Raw genomic sequence first — 23,709 nt, 5'->3', positions numbered from 1 at the left:
GGGTCTTCGTTTCTGTGCGAGGGCTTTCTCTAGTTGTGGTGAGCAGGGGCCACTCTTCATCGCGGTGCACAGGCCTCTCACTGTCGCGGCCTCTGTTGTTGTGGAGCACAGGCTCCAGACGCGCAGGCTCAGTACTTGTGGCTCACCGGCCTAGTTGCTCCACGGCATGTGGGATCTTCCCAGACCAGGGCTCAAAACCGTATCCCCTGCATTGGCAGGCAGATTCTCAACCACTGCGCTTGTGTTTTACAAAGATAGCTCTGGAGTACAAGAGAAAGGATACCACTTAGAGGATACTGGGGTGGAATTAGAGAGAAGCCAAGGAGGGTGAGTGCCTATAGTCAGATAATGCAGGGAGAATGGAGTGGTTAGGCTGCAGTCTTAAAAATAGCATCCGTAGTCTTCGCTGGTTTTACCTGTTTTTTCTTTCTTAAATTCTTCTTAGTATCTTTCCCCTGTGCCAGTTTAATCTTCCAAAAGCTCAGCCCTCTTTTCTTTCTCCATTGTCCCAAGGCTGAAACTCTAGTCTGGCATTCAAGGCCTGCAGTTGCATGGTTTTCTCCTCTGTACCCTTCCACCCCCTCCTCCCAGAAACAGTGCAGCCAAAATAGACTTCCCCATTATTCCCTGAATGATGCCCTCTTGTTTGGGTCTTTCCTATCCCACTCTTCATTTTACCTATTTTATATAGTCAATATTCATTTAGATTTGCCCACATATTTGTTTATTTTAGGTTTATATTTTTTACTTGATTCTTTTTCAAATATGCTATTTCCTTTTTTTTTTAATCCTCTACCAAAATTCTAAATTTTGTCTTTTATCCCCTTCAATATAGAAAGCACAGTTATGTTAAAGTATGTAATTGAAAAAAGGGGTCCTGTGGGTCTGTTTCTTTTATGTATTGTTTCTCTTGGTTCTTTTTCATATGTGTGCTGGATGTTTGTTGAATATATGCCAGATATATTTGAAAATTTATTTGAAAAAATAATTGAGGGCTAGGATGATGTAAATCCTCTTGAAGCCTATAGGAGCATTAACACACTAGGATCACTTGAACTCGTTTTCAGCCATTAAGTTTTGTTTCTGTTCTGATTTGCACATACTGCTAGTGTGTGTAGCTTTTGGGGATGCCAATCTAAACTGGGTAGTTTATCAAACTTCCTTTCCTTCTCATTGTTGGCCCTATACTCTTTTTGTTCCTCTAGCTCCATTAAGCTGTCAAAAGGGCTGTCCACCCTCACAGCTGCTTTTGGAATTGGTAAATGTCCCAGGGAGAGAGTGGCTGCACCTTGAGATTTCTGTCCTCTCCTGGATCTTGGCTTGGTAATTCTTGTAATCTCTTTTTATTATTATTATTATTATTTATTTATTTTTGGCTGTGTTGGTTCTTCGTTTCTGTGCGAGGGCTTTCTCCAGTTGTGGCGAGCGGGGACCACTCTTCATCGCGGTGCACGGGCCTCTCACTGTCGCGGCCTCTCTTTGCGGAGCACGGCTCCAGATGCGCAGGCTCAGTAGTTGTGGCGCACGGGCTTAGTTGCTCCGCGGCATGTGGGATCTTCCCGGACCAGGGCTCGAACCCGTGTCCCCTGCATTGGCAGGCAGACTCTCAACCACTGTGCCACCAGGGAAGCTGCCCTCTTGTAATCTCTTGATGCCTTCAAGCAGAAGTCAGGGTTTTTTTTAAATTCTTTTCAGCAGGAGGCTTAATCTGAATCACCTAGTTTGCCATCATTGGAAGTGAAAGTCCTCTCTCTGTACAGATTCTCCCTGTGTTTCAGGGCTTAAGTGTGTTTCCATTGAAACTTTTCTTCTAAAACTGAAGTAATCTTTTCTTCCTTTGTACTCTAGTACAATATTTCTTTGCTTCTTTAAGGGCACTCACTGTTGTACACCTCACTTTCCAGTTACTGGATTAAATGTTAGTTCTAGTAGAGCTTAAGCTCCCTCAGGATAAATATATATTTATCTTTACATAGCTCAGTGCCTTGCATATATTAGTTGTTTAATAAATATTGAATTGAGTGAAATAGGATCTCTTCAGGGAAGGCAATCAAAAGGACAGTCTACACTTTTGGACCCATCTACTGTATGAGAACTGCTAGGCAGGAAAGCTATAATGAGTAGCTGCCTTTATGATTTAAAATGAAAGATTGAGTGCAAATGTGGTCTGGTTTTACCTCTGTGCAGTTAATCAGGGCCAGTTTTAGTTGGCAGCTGCCTTATTATACTAAAAGTAAAGTTCAGAGCCCTGGGTTTTATTGCTGGTTCTGAAGCAAACTAAATGGATGAAAGTGGCTAAAGAACTGAAAAGCTCATGTGAATTAATGCATCAGGTATGCATCAGATCATGCCATATTTTTATATCCAATGTCTAATATAAATTCTTCTGTTCCTGATGTAAAAATATTCTCAACTGGAAAGTGAATTTGCCATATGATGAATAAAAATCTTGTGTTTTGATTTTTCCAAGTAGGTTGATGTTGTAGTTTAATATGTGTTTTGCTTTTAAATTTGAAACTTGGATTATCATTTACTTTCACTTTTAAATCATTGCTTAGATTTTAGGTAATGGTGCTAATCCTATGCCATAAAATTTCCAATAATCCTCACTTTTTAAAAAAACCTCTTAGAACCTTTGTGCTTTAACCTGTTGCTAATTTCTAACAATGTATTCCAAGAGCAGCAAACTTTCCTGTTTTAAATGTAAAGCTGATTTCATAATATGGTTTAATACAGAATGAACAATAATCATTCTAGGTCAAGAGACAATCTATAACTTCATTTTTTTCTTTTAAGTATTATAACTTTGTCAGTCTCGCTTGATTTCTTGACTCACTGGACTTCAAGGATAGTGTTGGTCATCATCAGTTTGATTCCTTTAATAACAGCCTAGGTTCTTTGCTCCATTCTTTACAGACCTTACCTCGTGAGGTAGCTGATTCCTGTTTTATAGGTTGGGGAACTAAGGGTCAAAGGAGTTAAGCTTCTTGTAAAAAAAAAAAAAAATCACACAGCTGCTATTTGGAAGAACTGAAGAACAAATTGTGGTCTGACTCTGAGGTCCAGTGATGCCTCCTATTCAAATTTGTGTCACCCATGTTGCAAAATGACTTTTGGACTACCTTCAGTGATTTACTGATAGTCTGTGCTAGTTCTTGGTCTGTCCATGTGATTCAACTGATTTCAGCACCTTCTAATGCCAGGGATTAAAAAAATGATTTGTTGCATAGACAAAAGGGAAAACAGAGAAGGTACTAGTTGTTCAAAGCTCCCATTCTTCTTGGTCATGAGGGAGAGGACTTTCATGGTCTGGGTGTACATTCTCTCACGGTGGCTGTGGCTCATGGTGGGCTTGGTGTTAAACGTTCCTTCCCCTAGTTGGGATGAAAGGGGATTGTAGGCACCCTGCAGTGGGGACACTTATCTCTCATTAGGTTTACTCCTCTGTAAGACCTATACAGAGGAGTGGGATTCTACCTGCTTTATGTTATTTGGGGAGGCAAAATTTGTTAGTAGTATAAATCATAAAGTTTGTATAATCATCCTGTGTTTATCAGTACACAGTGATTGCTTCATAGACTATATGTACTATCTGAACAGATTTCAGTTTGCATACCTGATGTTTTAAAGTAGCTTTTGTATTCTCTTTCTGGTTCTGTAATTTTATCCAGAAAGGAGGTTAACATACCATAACATGTACATAATGAATCCACAGTGATGCTCCCTAGTTCATCACTTTTCTTTTTTTTAATTTAACATATATTTATTCATCTAATTAACTGGACAAGACAGCAGAGTTAATCTCTAAAGGGACTCCTGACATTTGGTAAAATTCTATTATTCATCTTTTAGTCTTTTAATCATAAATTAATACATTACTAATGATTTTAGTTTCTAGAAAAAGAATGGTTCCAAATACAGCTTGTAAACAAATATAGTAAAAATAATTTTCTGTGCTAGTAATCAAAAAATTAAAATAACAAGTTAAAAGTACTATTTTTTAATCTACTTAATTAACAAAAACAGTACAACATCCAACTGAGCAGTAGTGAAGGCAAATTGATACTCTGACCTTATAATTTAGAACAGTCCTTTAAGAAAGTATTTTGGGAGTGGCTTCAAGATGATGGAGGAGTAGACGTGGAGATCACCTTCCTTCCCACAAATACATCAAAATTACATCTACATGTGGAACAACTCCTACAGAATACCTACTGAATGCTGGCAGAAGACCTCAGACTTCCCAAAAGGCAAGAAACCCCCCACATACCTGGGTAGAGCAAAAGAAAAAAGAAAAAAGAGAGAGAAAAGAATAGGGACGGGACCTGCCCCTCTGGGAGGGAGCTGTGAAGGAGGAAAAGTTTCCACACACTAGGAAGCCCCTTCACTGGCAGAGACGGGGGTGGTGAGGGGGAAGCTTCGGAGCCACAGAAGAGAGTGCAGCAACAGGGGTGCAGAGGATAAAGTGGAGAGATTCCCACACAGAGGGTTGGTGCCGACTAGCACTCACCAGCCCGAGAGGCTTGTCAGCTCACCCCCGGGGTGGGTTGGGGCTGGGAGTTGAGGTTCAGGCTTCGGAGGTCAGACCCCAGGGAGAGGACTGGGGTTGGCTGCCTGAACACACAGCCTGAAGGGGGCTAGTGTGCCACAGCTAGCCGGAAGGGAGTCCGGGAAAGAGTCTGGACCTGCTTAAGAGGCAAGAGACCATTGTTTTGGGGTGCGCGAGGAGAGGGGATTCAGAGCACCGCCTAAATGAGCTCCAGAGACGGGCGCGAGCCATGGCTATCAGTGCGGACACCAGAGATGGGCATGAAACACTAAGGCTGCTGCTGCAGCCACCAAGAAGCCTGTGTACAAGCACAGGTCACTATCCACACCTCCCCTCCTGGGAGCCTGTGCAGCCCGCCACTGCCAGGGTCCCATAATCCAGGGACAACTTCCCTGTGAGAACACACGGCACGCCTCAGGCTGGTGCAACGTCATGCTGGCCTCTGCTGCCGCAGGCTCACCCCGCATTCTGTACCCCTATCTCCCTCCGGCCTGAGTGAGCCAGAGCCCCCAAATCAGCTGCTCCTTTAACCCTGTCCTGTCTGGGTGGAGAACAGATGCCCTCAGGTGACCTACATGCAGACACGGGCCAAATCTAAAGCTGAACCCCAGGAGCTGTGCAAACAAAGAGGAGAAAGGGAAATCTCTCCCAGCAGACTCAGAAGCAGCGGATTAAATCTCCACAATCAATTTGATGTACCCTGCATCTCTGGAATACCTGAATAGACAATGAATCATGCCAAAATTGAGGCGGTGGACTTTGGGAGCAACTGTAGACTTGGGGTTTGCTTTCTGCATCTAATTTGTTTCTGGTTTTATGTTTATCTTAGTTTAGTATTTAGAGCTTATTATCATTGGTAGATTTGTTTATTGATTTGGTTGTTCTCTTCCTTTTTAAATTTTTTATATATATATATATTTTTTTCCTTTTTCTCTTTTTGTGAGTGTGTATGTGTATGATGCTTTGTGTGATTTTGACTGTATAGCTTGGCTTTTGCCATTTGTCCTAGGGTTCTGAATGTCTTTTTTTTTTACTGTAGTTTTTAGTGCTTGTTATCATTGGTGGATTTCTTTTTGGTTTGGTTGCTCTCTTCTTTCTTTCGTTTTTTTTATTGCTTTTTTATTTTTAATAATTTTTTTCTATTTTAATAACTTTATTTTATTTTATTTTTTCCTTTCTTTCTTTCTTTTTTTTTCTCCCTTTTCTTCTGAGCCGTGTGGCTGACAGACTCTTGGTGCTCTGGCCGGGTGTCAGTCCTGAGCCTCGGAAGTGGGAGAGCCAAGTTAAGGACATTGGACCACCAGAGATGTCCCGGCCCCACGTAATATCAAACGGCAGAAGCTCTCCCAGAGATGGCCATCTCAACGCTAAGACCCAGCTCCACTGAGCGACCAGCAAGCTACAGTGCTGCACACCCTATGCCAAAAAACTAGCAAGACAAGAACACAAACCCACCTTTAGCAGAGAGGCTGCCTAAAATCATAATAAGTTCACAGACACCTGAAAACACACCACTGGACGTGGTCCCACCCACCAGAAAGAAAAGATCCAGCCTCATCCACCAGAACACAGGCACCAGTTCCCTCCACCAGGAAGCCTACACAACCTTCTGAACCAACCTTACCCACAGGGAGCAGACACCAAAAACAATGGGAATTACGAACCTGCAGCTTGCGAAAAGGAGACCCCAAACACAGTAAGTTAAGCAAAATGAGAAGACAAAGAAACACACAGCAGATGAAGGAGCAAGGTAAAAACCCACCAGACCAAACAAATGAAGAGGAAATAGGCAGTCTACCTGAAAAAGAATTCAGAGTAATAATAGTAAAGATGATCCAAAATCTTGGAAATAGAATGGAGAAAATACAAGAAACGTTTAACAAGGACCTAGAAGAACTAAAGAGCAAACAAACAATGATGAACAACACAATAAATAAAATTAAAAATTCTCTAGAAGGAGTCAATAGCAGAATAACTGAGGCAGAAGAACGGGTAAGTGACCTGGAATATAAAACAGTGGAAATAACTACCACCGAGCAGAATAAAGAAAAAAGAATGAAAAGAATTGAGGACAGTCTCAGAAACCTCTGAGACAACATTAAACGCACCAACATTCGAATTATAGGGGTACCAGAAGAAGAAGAGACAAAAAAATGGACTGAGAAAGTATTTGAAGAGATTATAGTTGAAAACTTCCCTAATATGGGTAAGGAAATAGTCAAGTCCAGGTAGCACAGAGTCCCATACAGGATAAACCCAAGGAGAAACACTCCAAGACACATATTAATCAAACTATCAAAAATTAAATACAAAGAAAAAATATTAAAAGCAGCAAGGGAAAAGCAACAATAAACATACAAGGGAATCCCCATAAGGTTAACAGCTGATCTTTCAGCGGAAACTCTGCAAGCCGGAAGGGAGTTGCAGGACATATTTAAAGTGATGAAAGGGAAAAACCTACAACTAAGATTAGTCTACCCAGCAAGGATCTCATTCAGATTTGATGGAGAAATTAAAACTTTTATAGACAAGCAAAAGCTAAGAGAATTCAGCACCACCAAACCAGCTTTACAACAAATGCTAAAGGAACTTCTCTAGGCTGGAAACACAACAGAAGGAAAAGACTTACAATAACAAACCCAAAACAATTAAGAAAATGGTAATGGAAACATATATATTGATAACTACCTTAAATGTAAATGGATTAAATGCTCCAACCAAAAGACATAGACTGGCTGAATGGTTACAAAAACAAGACCTGTACATATGCTGTCTACAAGAGACCCACTTCAGACCTAGGGACACATACAGACTGAAAGTGAGGGGATAGAAAAAGATATTCCATGGGAATGGAAATCAAAAGAAAGCTGGAGTAGCAATTCTCATATCAGACAAAATAGACTTTAAAATAAAGAATGTTACAAGAGACAAAGAAGGACACTACGTAATGATCAAGGGATCAATCCAAGAAGAAGATATAACAATTGTAAATATTTATGCACTCAACATAGGAGCACCTCAATACATAAGGCAAATGCTAAGAGCCATAAAAGAGGAAATCAACAGTAACACAGTCACAGAAGGGGACTTTAACACTCCACTTTCACCAATGGACAGATCATCCAAAATGAAAATAAATAAGGAAACAAAAGCTTGAAATGATACATTAAACAAGATGGACTTAATTGATATTTATAGGACATTCCATCTAAAAAACAGCAGATAACACTTTCTTCTCAAGTGCTCATGGAACATTCTCCAGGATAGATCATATGTTGGGTCACAAACCAAGCCTTGGTAAATTTAAGAAAATTGAAATCGTATCAAGTATCTTTTCTGACCACAGCACTATGAGACTAGATATCAATTACAGGAAAAAATCTGTAAAATATACTAACACGTGGAGGCTAAACAATACACTACTAAGTAACCAAGAGATTACTGAAGAAATCAAAGAAGAAATCAAAAAATACCTAGAAACAAATGACAATGAAAACACGATGACCCAAAACCTATGGGATGAAGCAAAAGCAGTTCTAAGAGGGAAGTTTATAGCAATACAGTCCTACCTCAAGTAACAAGAAACATCTCAAATAAACAACCTAACCTTACACCTAAAGCAATTAGAGAAAGAAGAACAAGAAAACCCCAAAGTTAGCAGAAGGAACGAAATCATAAATATCAGACCAGAAATAGATGAAAAAGAAATGAAGGAAATGATAGCAAAGATAATTAATCCTAAAAGCTGGTTCTTTGAGAAGATAAACAAAATTGATAAACCATTAGCCAGACTCATCTAGAAAAAAAGGGAGAAGACTCAAATCAACAGAATGAGAAATGAAAAAGGAGAAGTAACAACTGACACTACAGAAATTCAAAGGATCATGAGAGATTACTACAAGCAACTATATGGCAATAAAATGGACAACCTGGAAGAAATGGACAAACTCTTAGAAAAGCACAACCTTCTGAAATTGAACCAGGAAGAAATAGAAAATATAAACAGACCAATCACAAGCACTGAAATTGAAACTGTGATTAAAAATCTTCCCACAGGGCTTCCCTGGTGGCGCAGTGGTTGAGAATCCGCCTGCCAATGCAGGGGACACGGGTTCGAGCCCTGGCCTGGGAAGATCCCACATGCCACGGAGCGACTAGGCCCGTGAGCCACAACTACTGAGCCTGCGCGTCTGGAGCTTGTGCTCCGCAACAAGAGGCCGCAATGGTGAGAGGCCCGCGCACCGCGATGAAGAGTGGCCCCCACTTGCCGCAACTAGAGAAAGCCCTTGCACAGAACCGAAGACCCAACACAGCCAAAAATAAATAAATAAATTAATTAATTAATTAATTAATTAATAAAAATTCAGTAAAAAAAAAAAAAAATCTTCCCACAAACAAAAGCCCAGGACCAGATGGATTCACCAGCAAATTCTATCAAACATTTAGAGAAGAGCTAATACCTATCCTTCTCAAACTCTTCCAAAATATAGCAGAGGGAGGAACACTCCCAAATTCATTCTACGAGGCCACCATCACCCTGATACCAAAACCAGACAGAGATGCCACAAAAAAAGAAAACTACAGGCCAATATCACTGATGGACATAGATGCAAAAATCCTCAACAAAAATACCAGCAAACAGAATCCAACAGCACATTAAAAGGGTCATACACCATGATCAAGTGGGGTTTATCCCAGGAATGCAAGGATTCTTCAATATACGCAAATCAATCAATGTGATACACCATATTAACAAATTGAAGAATAAAAACTATATGATCATCTCAATAGATGCAGAAAAAACTTTCGAGAAAATTCAACACCCATTTATGATAAAACCCTCCAGAAAGCAGGCAAAGAGGGAACTTACCTCAACATAATAAAGGCCATATATGACAAACCCACAGCCAACATCGTTCTCAATGGTGAAAAACTGAAATTATTTCCACTAAGATCAGGAACAAGGCAAAGTTGCCCACTCTCACCACTATTATTCAACACAGTTTTGGAAGTTTTAGCCACAGCAGTCAGAGAAGAAAAAGAAATAAAAGGAATCCAAATTGGAAAAGAAGAAGTAAAGCTGTCACTGTTTGCAGATGACATGATAGTATACATAGAGAATCCTAAAGATGCTACCAGAAAACTATTAGAGCTAATCAATGAATTTGGTAAAGTAGCAGGATACAAAATTAATGCACAGAAATCTCTTGCATTCCTATACACTGTTGATGAAAAATCTGAAAGAGAAATTAAGGGAACACTCCCATTTACCACTGCAACAAAAAGAATAAAATACCTAGGAATAAACCTACCTAAGGAGACAAAAGACTTGTATGCAGAAAACTATAAGACACTGATGAAAGAAATTAAAGATGATACAAACAGATGGAGAGATATACCATGTTCTTGGATTGGAAGAATCAACATTTTGAAAATGACTATACTACCCACAGCAATCTACAGATTCAGTGCACTCCCTATCAAACTACCAATGGCACTTTTCACAGAACTAGAACAAAAAATTTCACAATTTGTATGGAAACACAAAAGACCCCAAATAGCCAAGGCAATCTTGAGAAAGAAAAATGGAGCTGGAGGAATCAGGCTCCTTGACTTCAGACTATACTGCAAAGCTACAGTAATCCAGACAATATGGTACTGGCACAAAAACAGAAATATAGATCAATGGAACAGGATAGAAAGCCCAGAGATGAATAAACCCACGCACATATGGTCATCTTATCTTTGATAAAGGAGGCAAGAATATACAATGGAGAAAAGACAGCCTCTTCAATAAGTGGTGCTGGGAAAACTGGAGAGCTACATGTAAAAGAATGAAATTAGAATGCTCCCTAACAGCATACACAAAAATAAACTCAAAATGGATTAAAGACCTAAATGTAAGGCCAGGCACTATACAACTCTTAGAAGATAACATAGGCAGAGCACTCCATGACGTAGATCACAGCAAGATCCTTTTTGACCCACCTCCTAGAGAAATGGAAATAAAAACAAAAATAAACAAATGGGATCTAATGAAACTTAAAAGCTTCTGCACAGCAAAGGAAACCATAAACAAGACAAGAAGACAACCCTCAGAATGGGAGAAAATATTTGCAAACGAAGCAACTGACAAAGGATTAATCTCCAAAATATACAAGCAGCTCATGCAGCTCAACATCAAAAAAGCAAACAACCCAATCCAAAAATGGGCAGAAGACCTAAATAGACATTTCTCCAAAGAAAATATACAGATTGCCAACAAACACATGAAAGGATGCTCAACATCAGTAATCAGTAGCAAAATGCAAATCAAAAGTACCATGAGGTATCACCCCACACTGGTCAAAATGGCCATCATCAAAAAATCTACAAACAATAAATGCTTTAGAGGGTGTGGAGAAAAGGGAACCCTCTTGCACTGTTGGTGGGAATGTAAATTGATTCAGCCACTATGGAGAACAGTATGGAGGTTCCTTAAAAAACTAAAAATAGAACTACCATACAACCCAGCAATCCCACTACTGGGCATATACCTTGAGAAAACCATAATCCAAAAAGGATCATGTACCACAGCGTTCATTGCAGCTCTATTTACAATAGCCAGGACATGGAAGCAACCTAAGTGTCCATCGACAGATGAATGGATAAAGAAGATGTGACACAATGGAATATTACTCAGCCATAAAAAGAAAGAAAATTGAGTTACTTGTTGTGACGTGGATGGACCTAGAGTCTGTCATACAGAGTGAAGTAAGTCAGAAAGAGAAAAAGAAATACCGTATGCTAACACATATATATGTAATCTAAAAAAAAAAAAAAAAAAAAAAGGTTCTGAAGAACCTAGGGGCAGGACAGGAATAAAGATGCAGATGTAGAGAATGGAATTGAGGACATGGGGAGTGGGAGGGGTATGCTGGGACGAAGTGAGAGAGTGGCATGGACATATATAGACTACCAAATGTAAAATAGATAGCTAGTGGGAAGCAGCTGCATAGCACAGGGAGATCAGCTCTGTGCTTTGTGTCCACCTAGAGGGGTGGGATAGGGAGGGTGGGAGGGAGATGCAAGAAGGAGGGGATATGGGGATATATGTATATGTATAGGTGATTCACTTTGTTACTCAGCAGAAACTAACACACCATTGTAAAGCAATTACACTCCAATAAAGATGTTAAAAAAAAAAAGTGTTTTTGGCCACATATACTCTAAGAAGCCATAAAATTTTTCACATCTCTGAGTATAGTAATGCTACCTTAAAGAAACAATCTCAAATGGAAAAAGCCATATATTTGTGAAAGTAAGTATTTACCTTTGTTTTAAACTGATAAAATTGAAAACACCTAAATGTCCAACATAAAGTATATTGTTTCCTAATGAAAAATTTGTAATCCTGATGCCAAGGAAGAAAATGTTTATGATATTAATATTCAAAGGGAAGACACAGGAATTCTAAACATCATTACAAACATGTTATTTCTTTTCTGAACATCCTCAAATCATCTAATTTATTTGTATTGATCCATTGTCAGATTTACTAATCTATTGTTTTTATAATCTGCTTTTTCCTTTTAAAAATCAGGGCATTTTCTCAAAGTTTTTTGGCAACCTCTTTTTTTTTTTTTTTTTTTCTAAAATTTCTTAGAAATTACTTACCATGATTGTGACTGTAAAATTTTTTTAGAACCCAGAGTTGTAATTTGTCTGGTATTGACATTTAAATACATTAGGTAGATAATCCGCTCTTTGTGTGTGTGTGTGTGTGTGTGTGTACATGTGTGTGTGTGTGTTATAACTGCATCTTAATAGATTTTAAGTTCCCTGTGTTAAAACGTATTCTCTCTCTGATATTTTCAATATAGGAAATAAAGTCTCTGCTTTCACTTTTTGGAGGTCAGTTCACCAGTAGTCAGGAAACTTATGGAAAGGTAAGTTGAATTTGTATTTTTCATTAGACCATATGTAGTATCCTTATAAATAGAACCTTGGATTTGAAGAGAAGAACTGAAAATCTTAAATTTATATTTTTATGGTTACTTGTGTCTGTTTTTAGGGGCAATTGAATAAAAAGGATATTTTGGAGAAATCTTGGTTTTGGAAAGTTAGATTTATTTCCAGTATTCACTTATTTTATTAGTTTTTAAATTGTAGTTCAACAGTTATCCCATAATTTATATGTGTCGCTTCATTGGGAAAAGGGCTGTCTTCTATTGATGAGGTATAATTAGAATTTAGAATTTAGCTGAATTTCAGGCTTATATTGGTACTCATTTTAAAATTTGTAATTGTGCATGTGTGAGATTGTGAGTTTATTTATATATTTTGTATTTGACAGTTTATCAGTGTATTAGAGGAGTTTGGAAAATAGAAAAAGGAAAAATCATTCACAATTCTTCTTTCTTGACGTGACTTATAATTTGGGGATACTGCTTTCTAGTCTTTTTTCATATACGTTTTTTCCCCTCAGTGGTAATGCTACCAGTGAACTTCTGCATCTCTTTTTCATTTGATAGCATTAATATAGGCACATATTTCTGCATAGCTTTCATTACTAACAGGGCTGTGTAATATTTTCCATCGATTAGCTCTACTGTAATTTATCTAATGATTTCATTTCATTCAGGTTGCTTTAAAATTTTTCCTATTAAAAATAATACTAAGATGACCATCTTTTTTCCTGTTTGGATTATTTTGAATTTTTCTGTAGGGTAGTGTAAATATTGGAATAAAGGCTGGGTGTGGCAGGGAGAACTTTTCACAAAAGATGAGAGAACTTAAGTTGAAAGTCCCCTGGTGTTGGACTTGTACTCCTGAATGAGTTTCACTTATTGAGGGAGGAGGAAAAGAGGGAGAGTATGGATATAATTGGGTGAGGGTGTTAAACTGAGGTTAGGATCCTGCTACATTTTGCTGCATTCTGGCAAATGGTTATCTGGGTGGAGCACAGAAGTGCCTATAATCTTGGGTATTAAAACCCGCTGATGCACTTGGAACTTTTTTCCTTAGATAAAATAATAAAAATAAATGATAATTTAATAATATACTGTATAATTTTCCATCATAGTTATTGCAGAGACAATAACTATGTTTCCCACCCCCTCGGGTGGCCACAACTACCTAGAAAAAAAGGGATCATTAAAAGAAATACATTACTTAGTAGTTAAAAATAAAATAGCTGTGTTATAAGAAATAATTAGCAACAATAAAAAATTCTGAAATTATACTTTGGGGTAAAATATTCATTAATTCTTGATCAAACTATATAAGAGCAAATACAAAATTAACCTGAAGTTTAAATATCCTTAAATTTGCTGATGTTTTCATTTATACAGTCATTTATAAAAGTGTTCTGATATTGTACTGTATTATCTTAACAGGTTACCTATTAAAATAATTTACTTTTTTTTTTTTTTTTTTTTTTTACTATTGGAGCAATTTTTATTTTGGTTAGTGTCAAATCAGATATTCTTACATAAAAGTAGCAGATAGGAATCTCTCCTTATTGACTTCTTAAACGAAAGCATATGAGGCCATGAAACCATATATTGTTGTTTCTTTCAGTCTCCTTTTTGGATTCTTAGCATCCCCTCTGAAGATATTGCCAGAAACTTAATGAAACGGACAGTGTGTGCCAAGTAAGAAAAACTTATAGTGTCCTCCTGCATGAGTGTAAACCAGACTTCTCGTAACTACTCTGTCCTACTTTTTGCTTATGTTGGCAGAAGGTAGAAGGGGTTGATTGTTGGGGGAGCTCAGCTTAGCTTGTAGTTACATGTATTTGCCACTGGATGGTGGTAGGAGAACAGAGGAGAGTTATCTGCTGAAACTGAGGGTGAGAGAATTTCAGTGGTGAAATGCAGAAACACTTGATTTAGAATAATTTTTTTAAACTTCTACATTAAGCAAGCATATGGTATAAGATGTAAATGCTATGTTATTACATAGGATAAATGCCACATTTAATTATAACCAAAGTATTGAAAACCTAAAAATGTTTTTCTTATAGATGGTTTTTAGTTAGATGAACAGATTGGTGAAGTGTAAGATGACAAAAAATGAGGACTACCATAAAGTATGTTTTCTGTTTTATTTGTTAGAGGAACTCTGATTATCATATCTTGATATGGATTAATATAATGATGTCATCCTCATTTATCCTGCCTGAGTGTTTTCTAGCTTTTATCATTAGTATCTGTTCTTTTTTCATTTCTTTTCTTTCTTTCATTTTTTTTTATTGTTGGAAAATTCTATCTTTGGGTTTGAAAATTAAACTGCATTTTTAGCTACCATTTTGAAAACTGAACAACTTATGTTATCCTTGAGTTGCTTTTTTTTTTACATGCCCCCCTGCCCCCAAACATTTCTGAAAACTTCTTTTTGCTTAGAAATTACAATATTTAATAATGCAGTGCAAATAAGAACTTACATATATCTAGTTTTGTTAGCATGGTTAGCAATACTTTATAGCATAGTATATAATTGCTATATTATTGAATAGACTACAACCCCCATATTAAATTTATCTTATTGAAAACTAGCTGCAGTGCTGAATCTAATCTCATAAATTGAGGCTTGTTGATGGGTCTTACTTAGTCAATAAAAATGACTAGAAAGCGGAAACAGAACTAAGAAACTTATCCTTTGAATAATTATTACTTTACATTAGCGTATTAAAATTTATGGCTCTAAGAAGTGTTTGAATTCCAAAGATAAAGCTTATAGGTTTAAAATAGCTACTTGAGAACCAGAACTTGTATACTTCCTTCAAAACTCATATCTTCTGATGAATGTATTTGAGTAATGGTACAATAAATAGTTGTGTAATAGTTGTATAACATTATGAAATAATGTCCCTGGCTGCTTTTTAGTCTCTGTATATTTTGCATAGCTATGGTTATACCTTAAGTGATAACTAAGTAAGAACAGTATTACTGCAAAGGCCTTCTCTCTATAAATTTAATAGAAATGGGGGAATTCATTTTCAGAGGATAAAATTTACAGTTCTAATTGTAGCATTAATTGTTCTGGAACTAATAGACTTTTAGAACTGTGCATTCAAACCTAACTTAAATTCAAATCTTTTTGTGGTAGAATAGGGATTGAAAGTTGATTTTATTTGACTTATTTTTAACATGGACTATTTTGAACATATCACAAGCAGTGATATATAACAAACACCTAGGTACCTACCTTGTTAGATCTCAACATTTTGAGATATTTGCCACAGCTTTTTTTTTTTTTTTAAAGAAATAAAACCATGACAGAAACCATTGGTGCTCCTTGTGTATCTTTCCCCATTCTATTACCCTTCTTCCCTCAAAGCATAGTTTCTTAAAGCATTTCTATTTGTCAGAAGGTTTCATTATTACTGCTATAATCAGTGAAATATTTTAGGTCATATTGATGTTATATTAGTAACTTGACATCCATGCTTATTTATATAGCACCCATGAGATGTGGCAATTCATATAAGTTTTATAATCTCTAAAATAGGGATCATAATAGTGCAGTCATATATATGAAAACCATTTACTCTGAAATCTAAATCACAAAAGGTGTTACTCCAGTGTTCCAATTATAACTGAAGCTTATGATGTTATATATGTAATATTTTTATTTTGCCATTTAAATATAAATTTATTAATGTTATATAAATTCTTTCTGAAAAAGAGGGTAGGGAGTATTATTTCATTTTTACTGATTCTAGGTTATCACTACAAGCATTAGTTCCTATAAATTACTGTATAATGGTTCATTAGGGATAATTATGATTTATGGAATTGTCTGTGCCTTTCCTGAATGGCCTGGAGTTCCTGTCTTTTTGCATATTTATATCTGAGAAGCAGTGTATGGATTCTGGAGTCAGATGGATTGGGTTTGAATCTTAGCTTCACCAATTGCTGTATGACCTGAGAGAGTTATTTAATCTTTCTGTGCCTCAGTTTCCTCATTGGTTAAATGGATGATGATACTGGCAGCTCCCTAATAGGATTCCTGTGAGGAATATGTGAATTAATATTAAATGGCCTTGGAACAGTCCCTGGTACTTTGAGTTATATTGTTAGCTCTTACTTAGCTAAGTAAGGGTAGTATTACTGTAGAGGCCCTTTTTCTATAATTCATTACAAGGGAAGGGAGGAATTCATTTTCAGAAGATAGTATACTCAGTCCTAACGGCAGCATTACTTACAATCATAAAGTAGTTGAATTCAGATGCACAAAATTGTGCTAATATATAGATCAAGTTCCATTATAACTAATTCTAAGAATTGATTGATTACAATGAAATTTTGCTTAATTTTTTATGTTCCTTGAAATTGATAGATGCTTGAGATTTTTCATAGTAAGAATTTTGTTTTTGTAGTAGTCATAAAAGTAATTATTACTAAATGTTATTAAATAATGGCTAAATATTAATGGTAACATTTTTATCTGGTCATTTTTCCTTTTGTTTTATTCAGAAGACAATGGAAATGATTGAATTTCCTGCACCTTTATTACTGTTTCACTAAAATCACAAGTCATTTTATGGAATCATTTGTGTTCTAGTTAAAAAATGCTGAAGTGATAGCACAACATTGTAAATCAACTATACTCCAATAAAAATTTTTAAAAAATGATGAAATGATTATGATGAAAACTTCAAAAAATTTTGACTTATAAATTCTCCTTCTTCTGTGTAAAGTTCAACTTCTGTGTTAATTTAGACTTAAGCTGTATTTGTTTCCAGGATGCATATTTCTCATTTATAGCTTAGAAAACATAGGCAATAATTGTTTTAGTGGAGCAAGCATAAAGAACCAGTGAAATAATTGTTACATATTACTGTATGAGCCCATTTTTTTTTTTTTTACTGAGGTTAATGTCAATCATTTATTTCCTAGGTCTATATTTGAACTATGGGGTCATGGAAAGTCTCCAGAGGAGCTGTATAGTTCTTTGAAAAACTACCCTGTGGATAAGATGGTGCGTAGTGAAATGTGTTTTTCTGTAAGCATATCTGTAGATACTGTAGAATTACTAAGCTTAAAGAATTTATCTGCTCTTATTTTAGGTTCCGTTTCTGCATTCAGATTCTACATATAAAATAAAGATTCACACATTTAATAAAACGTTGACACAAGAAGAAAAAGTCAAACGGATAGATGTAAGTGAATTTAGCAAAAACCAAAAACCTATGAGATTAATGTAATATAGCCACTGTTGATATATAATATCCGCAATGTCTACTAAGTGCTTCTTTTGTACCACATTATGTGCTAAGTACTTTTCATGTTTTGTCTTATTTAGTGCTGATACCAGACTTACAAGGTTGGTTTTATTATATAAGCACTATGTTTTCTTTTAAATTTTTATAGGACATTAGAATTACTTTTATTTTTTAGGCACTTGAATTTCTGCCATTTGAAGGAAAAGTGAATTTAAAGAAGCCACAACATATATTCTCTATTTTGGAGGATTATGGTTTGGACCCAAACTGCATCCCTGAGAATCCACATAATATCTATTTTGGTAGATGGGTAAGCAAGTGTTCTTTTTACCTATTCTATGAAACAGAAACAAAATCAGAGACATAGAGAATAGACTGGTGGTTGCCAAGGGGGAGAGGAGTGGGAGAGGGTAGGAGTGGGAGTTTGGGATTAGCAGATGCAAACTGGTATATATAGAATGGATAAACAACAAGGTCCTACTGTATAGCACAGGGAACTATATTCAATATCCTGTGATAAACTATAATGGAAAAGAATATGAAAAAGAATGTATATATATGTATAACTGAATCACTTCACTGTACAGCGGTAATTAACATTGTAATTCAACTATACTTCAATAAAAATTGCAAAAAAAGAAAAAATGCTAAGTGGTAGGCCTTTGGATTTGACTCTTTATATGTAAAACTTTAAAGGAGCTGAAGAGTCAGAACTACTGTATGAATTAAAATCAGTGGAAAATATGTTGTTGTGTGTTTTGTTTGTTTTTCCAGAGATTCTGATGAAATGCAAGAGGATTGTTAGATATGGGGCCCAGGTAGCCTTAAGACTCACTGGAAAGTGTGAACTGCTTTTTTAATAAAGCAGAGAAAAGGCAGAGTGCTGTGATAGCAGGATTCTCATTTGTGGAGCTCTCTGATCTAGGTTTCCATTCTGAAGAGAAATGAAATTACTGCAGAGCAGTTCTGCCCACTTCTCTGAGGCAGGAAGCAGTGGCTTATGTTACAGAATATTGTTATTTAGGAGAAAAAAAGAGGTGGCTAGAGCTCACCACCAAGCCCTGGAATAATTGCATTCAAATTCAATTCAAATTTGCTTTGAAAAGCAAAAGTAAATGGGAACACACTAAGAAATAAAGGTATTTGTCCATAACTGCCTTAATCACATATTTATGTGAAGCAGTGGTAAATGGAAAGAAGTTCTCATTATCAAGATACTGTGGGTTTATTGTGAATAATTATCTTAAATCTGTTCTGTACATTTACACAAATTGAAAATTATCTCTAATCTAGATTGCAGATGGGCAGAGAGAGCTTATTGAGTCATACAGTGTCAAAAAGAGACACTTTATTGGAAATACAAGCATGGATGCTGGTTTATCATTCATCATGGCCAACCACGGAAAAGTGAAAGAAAATGATATTGTATTTGATCCATTTGTTGGAACAGGTATTTTTATTTAATTGTTAAACTAGTATAGAGATATTGCTTGTTTATATTAGTTAAGGTCATAGTAATATTTTTGCTAAAAGATAAAATAATCTTTTATTTATCATTAGATAAGAGACAACCACATATTTGTATAGTAGCCAATATTTAACACTTTTGCCACGTCCAAAGAGGATGCTGAAAGAATTTTGTGGGGTTTTTTTCCCCAAGTAAACCACTAAGGGAAGTATACCATACATTGTAGAAATGTTGTAAAGCTATATAGTTTATTTAAGTAGGAAAACTCTTACTATACTTCAATTAAAAAAAAAAAAAGGAAAACTCTTGGGGGGGAGAAAGACTTGAGTGGCAAAATTTTAAAAAGTGTTCATCTTTTAAAATTGATAATTATATACTTACATGGAAAAAAATAATGTGCCTTTGGTTTGTGGAGGTTCATATGTGAAGTTTGAAAATAAGAAAAGTGACTAAGTATCAATGAACTAGAGCTTGGCTGCTGAGGCTATGACCTGGGTTCTGTATGCACTTGATTGGATGTCCTCATAATTAACTTTGTGTGGAAGTCCTAAAAGTCCAAGTTTATTTCATCTGACTCTGAAGACGTTTTCCTGCTTCAACCCATTTTTTTCCATCTTGCCTATACTTAGGGAGTACTCACATTTAGGTTCATCTGACTAAATTCATTATGATTCAGATCGTTTAGGAACAAATTATGCATGGTTGGAGTTTCTTCCTGTAGTGGTCTTTCCCCATCAGAAACTCATCAGTAACTTTGTAAGCAGTGATGATGCAGTAGCTACTATTTGTTGAATAGTAAACATGTCAGGTACTAGCTATGCACTCTAATGTTACTATCTAATTTAATTCTTACAACTACTGAAATTGAGATACTTAAAAAAATCTTCCTGAGATTATGGCACAGACAGAGGTTAAGTGACTTGGTCAAGGTTACACATTGTAGAAATCTCATGAGATTCAAACTCAAGCAGTCTAACTCCAGAGCTCGTGCTCTTTACTATCATAATGCTGCCTCTCTCAGCCTTAGGATCTGCCAGCCAGCTATGGTACCATCAACTAACTTGAGGAATACAATCCCATGTCATTAGGAGCACATAGAATCAAGGTCAAGAGATTTTAACTGGTGGGATTATTTCCTGTGTTGTTGAATTAATCTTAGTGAGTCTCTCTTCTGCTATTCTACCATTGTCTTCATATATCCCACCCCCAACATACTATTATACCTATTCCTTTCTTTCCTATCCTCATTATCCTAAGTGCCTCCCCAACTTTTTGAACTTTACAGGAAATAATGCCAAACTTATAGAAAAGTTACAAGATTAAAAACAGAAGAAAGAACACATACATATCCTTGACCCAGAGTAGACTGTTGTTAAAATTTGGCATCATTTGCTTTATCATTTATTTTCTCATTATGTTTATATACAAGGTATTTTTTTTCTGTATCATTTGAAAGTAAGTTGCATCCATTACATCCCTTTACCTCTCAAAGACTTGAATATGTTTCTTAAGAATAAGGATATTCTCTTACATAACCACAGTATAGTTTCCAGTGTTAGTAAATACACTATTAATACAGTACTTTAGTGTTTGTATTCCATTTTTGGTAATTGACCCACTGATGTCCCTTTATACCATCTTTTTTCCTTTCCAGGTATTGTATTTTGTTGTTAACATTTCTTTGATCCCTTGATGTGGAGTATATCCAAAATCTTACTTTTTCTTTTATAAAACTTACAATTTTGAAGAATACTATCCCTCCTCTCTTTATTTTTTATCCAGAATGTTCCTTATTTTGGGTCAACCAAACATATACATATTTTAGAAATTGTGAGTTTTCACATATACTACAAACTCTGGTCTAACCCTACAGATTTCTTTTTTTTTTTTTTCACTTAACAGTATTTCTTAGAAATCACTTCCTTTAGTTCATAGAGATTATCTTCGTTCTTTTTTATAGTTGTACTCCGTGGGTTTATGTACTGTAATTTATTCAAACAATCACCTAAACTTGGATATAGGTAGTTTCCCATATTTCACAGTTACAAATAATGCTTGCAGTGAATAATCTGTACATATATACTTTCATAGTGTTGGAAGTATAGCTCCAGGGTAAATTCCTAGAATTAGGATTGCTGGGTTGAAGAATGTAAGCGTTATGTAGTTTTGTTAAATGTGGCCAAATTACTCTCCATTATACCATTTTGCCTTCTCGCCAGCGATATACGAGCCCCTGTTCCCTCACAGCCTCACAGCAGAGTATATTGTCAGGCTTTTGAAATTTGCCAATCTGTTGGATGAAAACGTTATCTCAGTGAAGTGTTCATTTGTATTTCTCTTACGAGTGAGATCTAATCACTTTTTCTATTTTAAGGTCTAGTTTTATAACCTTTTTGGAATTATCTTCAAGTCTTTTGCCTGTTTTTCTGTAGACTTTTTGATTCCCCCCCATTTTTAAAAATACTTTATATTTTAGTCACTCTCCCCCTTTTTTCCTGTTTTATGTATATAAATATGTAAAATATTTTCTCCCAGTTTGCCCTTTATGTTCTGACTTTGCATGTAATTGTTTTTTTGCCAGGCAAAAACTTTCCCCCTGTATCCAAGTTATAGAGGAATTCAGCTCTGTTTTCTTCTGGTACTTTAGTAGTTTTGATTATTTTCCTTTTAGATCTCGAATGCATTTGGAGTTTATTTTCTTATATGCCGTGAGGAATGGATTTAATTTATCTTTTTCCAAATGGTAACCCTCTATTAATTCTTAATCTTGTTCTTGGACTTCTAAAACCTTTTCCTGTGAAGTGATTCTTTGAGATACATACATGTACGTGTTTAGTATGCACACATACTCATAGGCCAGACCATAAAGTTTAAAAATAGTTACCAGTATGGGTAAAATTTCCTTCCCTTGATGTAGACGAGCCTGGGCATATTATGAAATGCTAACTTCCATAGCAATCAAGGTGTTGACTACTTTCAGTGTGGTAAGGGGTGAGCAGACCTGCCCCTAATTTGCTTTAAGGCTGCTCCTTAGGGTGGGTAGCATATCTTGGTCATTTGACCGTTTATACTCTATAGGACAATTAATGGAAAATTAATTGTAATATGTAGGACAGTTAATGGAAAATTGCAAGAGGAAGATCTTTGCAAAGATGCTGCTAAAATACATTTCATAATCTGTGTTTGTTGTTTAAGCATAGCTTTAAGACTTTAGCTAGTTTTTGGTGCTTTTGTTTTATAACTGGTAATGGCTAATAATTGAGAATAGGCACAGTTCTTAAGCAGTTTGTCCTCTTTCCTGGACCTTTTGTCTCTTCGATGGGTAGTACCTTCTGAAGGATTGGAGAAATAAGTAGCCCTGTGCCCTCCTCCATGGTCGTAGTTTTTCATAAAGTATTGGATGATATTTTTTTCTTTTTTCCTTTTTTAGTATTTTTGTTTTAATTCAAATGTATGATATCCCTTTTCCATTCTAAAGGTACAAAATTGATGTTTATTAGTTTCCTGAAGGCTTTACCCACAGACTACTTATGGCTTGTGGTATTCTCAAGGTTATAGAGTAGGTTAGAAAGCTTCTGGGAAGTTGAAAGGCGAGATATAATCTTTTCCTGCCTAAATACCTTTCCTTTTTCTTTTAGACAGTCTGTTCTCTTGTCTAGAATGACATTATGAGCTACAGAAACACACTTTCATTTCCATTTTAGCAAATACATTGATTCTCATTATAGTAACATTTAAGTTGTACATCTCCATTTTCTCAAGGGGGAAGATATATATCATGGGTCAGCTGTCAGTAATTAGGAAGTACTGCTGTTCTAATATGAACATTGCTAAAGGAATGATCAGCATGCATAAGTTGAATACCTGTAATGGCACAGGCCTGCCTGTGATACGAGACTCGTGAATTGTATACAACTCTTATTAACTGAGTGTGTAGCCTTACTTAACTTAATTTGTTTAATAACAAATTTTACTTCTGTGTATCTAATTAGTAGGCTAATGAATATTTACTTCAATTGCTGCTGACCCTAAAGGAGGTTGTATAGTATAGTGTACCATAAGAGCAAAGAGAGTAAGTTTTAAATCCTTACTCTGTCACTTACTATGTGACTTTGAGCAAGATGCTTTACTTGTCTGGGCCTCAATTCCATCATTTGTGAAATGGTAATAAGTAATATATTGTGAGGTTAAATGAGGTAATATATGGATATGTAATTCTTAGGAAATTGTATGATGGATGGAAAACAGTCAACTAACCATACTCTTTATCATTTTTTAATTATTTTGTTAAGCACTTAGATACCTTTTTGGTGAAAGATGTTAGATATAGCTAATATTGAATGGTGATGATGAACAATTTGGCCATGAATTCATTTTCTAGTTCCTTCTTTGGCTGATTTCCAAGATATTCATAATTTGCAACTATTGGCAAATTATGGCAGCAGGCAAGGTAATTGAAGGTTAAAATTGTAAACTTCTAAT

The 23,709-nt window shown here is 35.9% G+C and overlaps 1 protein-coding gene across 4 annotated transcripts in view; it reads left to right on the top strand.

Annotated features, from left to right (window-relative positions):
* Positions 1 to 23,709, top strand: part of TRMT11 (tRNA methyltransferase 11 homolog) — a 63,926-nt gene that overhangs the window by 2,763 nt on the left and 37,454 nt on the right. The window contains exons 1-7 of one of the 4 annotated variants that reach the window (XM_057527990.1): positions 4,159 to 4,250; positions 12,412 to 12,477; positions 14,111 to 14,184; positions 17,434 to 17,515; positions 17,604 to 17,696; positions 17,935 to 18,069; positions 19,053 to 19,209. In XM_057527990.1, coding sequence (XP_057383973.1) covers positions 14,162 to 14,184; positions 17,434 to 17,515; positions 17,604 to 17,696; positions 17,935 to 18,069; positions 19,053 to 19,209 — 490 coding nt within the window. In that variant the 5' untranslated portion in view covers positions 4,159 to 4,250; positions 12,412 to 12,477; positions 14,111 to 14,161. The other 3 variants (XM_057527989.1, XM_057527988.1, XM_007190805.2) reach the window with 3 other exon arrangements.

The sequence above is a fragment of the Balaenoptera acutorostrata genome, chromosome 14 (assembly GCF_949987535.1).
Source record: "Balaenoptera acutorostrata chromosome 14, mBalAcu1.1, whole genome shotgun sequence".
NCBI lineage: Eukaryota > Metazoa > Chordata > Mammalia > Artiodactyla > Balaenopteridae > Balaenoptera > Balaenoptera acutorostrata.
This window is presented reverse-complemented; position numbering and strand designations above follow the sequence as displayed.